The following is a 4,597-nucleotide window of genomic DNA, read 5'->3' as shown; positions in this document are numbered from 1 at the left end:
TGTCGTGGGACCAACTAGACGAAACACTGGTGAAAGGAGGTTCCCACCCGATGACCCCAAAGACATGCTAGTTATCACTGCTCATTGGTTTGTATAGTTAAGCCTTGCCATATTAGCATGTTGATCCTTTCTCTAGAGCACAAACTTCTTGTGTTTATTTGAACTTTAGGGAGAAATTATACCAGGGTTCCCACTTCTTAAACATCATATCCAAGGACTTTTCAGCAACTATCCAGGTCCAGTTCCCTCAAATTATATTCAGACCTAGGGTGCATTAAAGAATCAATGCAGGTATTTATATTATCGGTGTAAGGATACGTGCCATGCCAAAGTACCTAACATAACTACCTACCGTAAAGAGAAACTAATCTTAAGTCAGCACCATCATCTGTATTCAGTGATAAATACACAGAGTACTTAACTGAGCAACTGAAGGGGAAATGGGACACATACTCAGCAGTGCAGAAGCAATGTTGACTAATGGTGTTGTCATCCTTGGTCTCTTCTTCTCCCTTTTTTGTTGAGGGTGAGACGAGTTCTGGCCCGGCCTATTCAGATGTGAATCCAGGAAATGAGCTAAGAGGCTGTTGCTTAGGTAACATAACACGCAGCCAGCTAAAGCTCGGGCTTCCATCTTGTTGGAAACCACTGCTCTCCACATGGGAAATCAATGGCACAGTAGAGCAGTTTTAAAGCTGATCATGTGTGGGTGGGCCAAGATTCCATAGTGACTGAGACAAATAAAACACCAATTCACTCATGTCTGCAATATTTTTCTAACAGATACAGAGCCAGAGCTGAGGATGGTGCTGCTTGGGAAAGTCGGAGTTGGGAAGAGTGCTTCAGGAAACACCATCCTGGGCATGGAAAACGTATTCCCCTCCAAGCGCAGTCTATCAGCTGTCACAATGAAGTGCCATGTGGAAAAGGGGAAAATTGGAGAACAAGATGTGGTCGTTGTTGATACTCCAGGGTTTTTTCACATTGACAGATCTACAGAGAATTTGGTGAAAGAGATCAAGAAATCCATCTCACTTGCCGAACCCGGTCCTCATGTGTTCCTGATTGTGCTGAGGATTGGGGATAAATACACAGATGAAGAAAAGGAAATGGTGGAAATCATTCGCAGTACTTTTGGCAAAAACGTAATGGATTACACTATGGTCTTATTCACCTTTAAAAGCAAACTGCAAGACACTGACATAGAAGAATTTATTCGATCAAATAAAAACCTCCATGACCTAATCTTACAGTGCAACTGGGGATACCATGTTTTTGACAACACCAACAAGACTCCTGAGCAGGTCACTGCTCTGCTGGGGCAGATCAACAAAAGGATTAAGACACCAGGAGGAGACTTCTACACCCCAGAGATGCTCCACAAGGCTGAAATTGCCTTACGGAAAAAACAGCAAGATCCAAAAGGAGAAGGAGCCCAAGCCAAGCTAGCCACCCTTCGAACTTTTGCTTTTTCTGGGATAGCTATCGGATGTGTAATGGGGTATCTTGCTGGTGGTGGTCAGGTGACGTCCACGGTAGCAGCTGCATTAGGAGGTGCAGCAGGTGGAATATTTGCAAGTGTAACAGCAGGTTTAGGGATACTTGCCAAAGACGGCATTGAGAATTGCATCACAAAGTGACTGATTAAGCTGATCAGACCAGTTCTTAAATCATGGTGGTGGAGCTTGTATTTTATTTTATGTTTTTATTTTCTTATTTCCATATTTCTTTAACTTTTTGATTTAATTTCGTTAAGTTTTTCAAATGTTGCGATCAGTGAAATTCCATTCAATTTTTTTTTTTTTTTTTTTTTTTTTTTTTTAATATTGGGGATGGCTGATGTTTATAGAGGCTCATGTCTCCAAACCTGGTTTAATAAAAGTCTTTGAATGTCCAGAAACTCGGGATGAAGTGACCCTTGAATAGATAATTCTAATACCAATAATATCACCTAGTTTAGATGAATGGAGAATATGTACAGCATTTAAGCTTTAACATCACCACTATGTACTTAAAACCCTAACATCAGTACAGCAGGGGAGTGACAATAATAACCTCCCCTAAGGGAACGTAGACGTGGACTTGATTCTCAGCAGAGTTATAGCATATACTGGAAGAGTAGGTGTGCAAGACAAACCAATTCTTACAAATGAAAATACAGGCAAAATAAGGGAAAATAATGGTGGTGGACTTTGTATATATTTTGTTTCTTCAGTTTTTTGTTTTTTGTTTTGCCTTTCCATATAATGTTAACCAGAAGGCTGTTCACACAGTGGTCTAGTGGCTGACCTAAATGTTATGTTTCTAAAATAAAAAATAATATCACTGAGGTAGATTAATGTAGAATGCATAAAGCGTTTGGGCACTGACCTTCGCCTATGCCGTTGTGAGCATTTTTACTTCTGCGGTGGTGTCTTTGTCACTCTGCAGTTACACCTCCAAAACACTAGTCGGCGGAGGAGGTTTCTGTGAAGTGCTGTTAAGTTTAGGTGATTCAAAACACACATTAAACATGACTTAATAGAGACTAATAGAGACAATTTCAAACACAAGTACACAAATTGGCTTCACTATACAGTAACTCGCAGCATTCACAGACAAACACGTGTTAATCCGGACACATTTTCTCCTCAAATACAACATGCTAACGTTATTAGCACAAGCCTATGGTATTTTACATTGTATAAATTAGCCTAGCAGCTAGCAATCTTTTCATCCTCATATAAAACCAGGGACAACGGCAACGTTTAACAAAGGTAACGGCACACAGTTTGGCTCCATTATAACTCACAAGGTTCACTGACAAAACAACTGTCCTGTACAAAACACGTTTTCCAAACAAATACAAAATGCTAACCTTATTAGCGCCAGCCTATGGCATTTTACATTGTATAAATTAACCTAGCGACGAGCGGAGATTTCCTCTACTCATATGAAACCTGGATAAATTCCTAAGTATAAATCCCTGAAGGATAAATCACACACAAGACTTAAAATGCTATTTTAATGGAGGCTTAATGGAGGCTTTATTGTCTTCACAATTTATTGTTTCTTATCTGTGAATTAAAAGTAAATACAAGCTTCCACTGAGGGAAATGGTGTCAGTGTACAGCGACAGACAAGGACGTCTGCATCACTGTGACGCGTAGTTACAATTCTGGGGAGGTGCACGTCAGGCTACGGTTACGGTGTAGGCTCTACGTCGACTTGGAGCCTACGCTGTAGCCTACATGTCGATTCAACGCAGAACTATAAAATACATGTAAGTCCTCTTAAAGCCACAGTGTGTAGGAATTTCTCCCATCTAACGTTGAAATCATATATTGTATTCAAACAGATGCCGCACTCTAGCGCCTCACTGTTTCAAACACGTATTGTAACAACTGTAGCCGCTGTGTACCAAAAAGCTATGATAACACTGATGAAACCATGTCATCCGATACTACATGGAGTATTCATTCAGGCTCCTACACAGACACACGCGACGCGAGTTGACAAACCCCCTCCTCACCATGCTGGCTGTGTTTACAACGTAGGACTGTTGGGGCGGATGTAAATTGAAACAAACCAATCACGTCTTGTCCTTTGACAACTGACAAGTGGCTCAACCTCACACACCTCATCCCTCTCCTCGCATTACTGCGCCGCTAACAGCTGTTAGTGGCCAGCGGCACTACTGCCGCATAACAAAGTCCCACTCTTTGAGCATAATGCAGGATCATGTATTATGCAGCATCACGGGAGACGGAATCCTCGTCGCCAAGAAAGTGCAAAAGGGAATCAAAAAGGCAGCGTGACCGGCGAATTAAAAAAACAAGGGTCAGCATTGGGGTTGCCTTTCCCAGGTGGAGAGAGCTGCTGAAGGAGAAAGGTAATACAATCACAGGCCAGCGCTAACAGCGGCTAACAGCGGCTAACAGCTAACAGCGGCGCAGTGATGCAAGGAGAGGGATGAGGCTGTTAGCGACTGGCCGCTAACAGCGGCTAACAGCCAACAGCTGCGCTGGCCTGTGATTGCATTACCATTTTCCCTCAGCAGCTCTCTCTACCTGGGAAAGGCTACCCCGATGTGGGCCTTCGCTTTTTTAATTCACCGGTCACGCTGCCTTTTCTATTCCCTTTTGCGCTTTCTTGGTGACAAGGATTCCGTCTCCCATGATGCTGCATATGCATGATCCTGCATTATGCTCAAAGAGTGAGACTTTGTTTCAAATTTGCCAGGGTAGTAGCGAAGCGCCTCTTGCTCCTCTCCTTCGGCTCCTCAGTCACGCAGTGCTGGCCTGGCTCTCAATGAAAACGCCGAAGGCGGTGCTGTGTGTCCCTTGCTGGCGGGTGTATTCTCAAGATGGCGAAACGTAATGGAACCCCACAGACGACTTACCCACACAATGTACAAACAAATCCGAAATTCTCCTTTTACGAGAATAAGTCAGATTATTGGTGGAGGTAATAGTACACCAGTGATGACATATTTATGAATGCAGACATCAATTTTTGCCAGTAAACAACTGAAAATGTTACACAATGTCCCTTTAACTTACAGTATAATAATGCCGTATGATACTTACCTGTTCCCTCTTGTACTTAAATGTAGATA

The 4,597-nt window shown here is 42.5% G+C and overlaps 1 protein-coding gene across 1 annotated transcript; it reads left to right on the top strand.

Annotated features, from left to right (window-relative positions):
- The first annotated feature begins 480 nt into the window (after positions 1–480).
- On the top strand, positions 481–1,640 carry LOC126405538 (GTPase IMAP family member 7-like). Its single transcript, XM_050069304.1, has 2 exons — positions 481–526; positions 784–1,640. Exons 1-2 carry the CDS (start codon positions 481–483, stop codon positions 1,638–1,640), a joined length of 903 nt encoding a protein of 300 aa, XP_049925261.1.
- The last annotated feature ends 2,957 nt before the right edge of the window (positions 1,641–4,597 follow it).

This window comes from Epinephelus moara, chromosome 18, assembly GCF_006386435.1.
Source record: "Epinephelus moara isolate mb chromosome 18, YSFRI_EMoa_1.0, whole genome shotgun sequence".
In the NCBI taxonomy this organism is placed as follows: domain Eukaryota; kingdom Metazoa; phylum Chordata; class Actinopteri; order Perciformes; family Serranidae; genus Epinephelus; species Epinephelus moara.
This window is presented reverse-complemented; position numbering and strand designations above follow the sequence as displayed.

What these genes read in the sequence shown, in the direction of transcription:
- LOC126405538 (XM_050069304.1), top strand. Translation starts at nt 481, where the DNA reads ATGGTGTTGTCATCCTTGGTCTCTTCTTCTCCCTTTTTTGTTGAGG. An exon ending in TTCTCCCTTTTTTGTTGAGG is followed by an intron (nt 527 to 783) that starts GTGAGACGAGTT and finishes TTTTTCTAACAG; the next exon opens with ATACAGAGCCAGAGCTGAGG.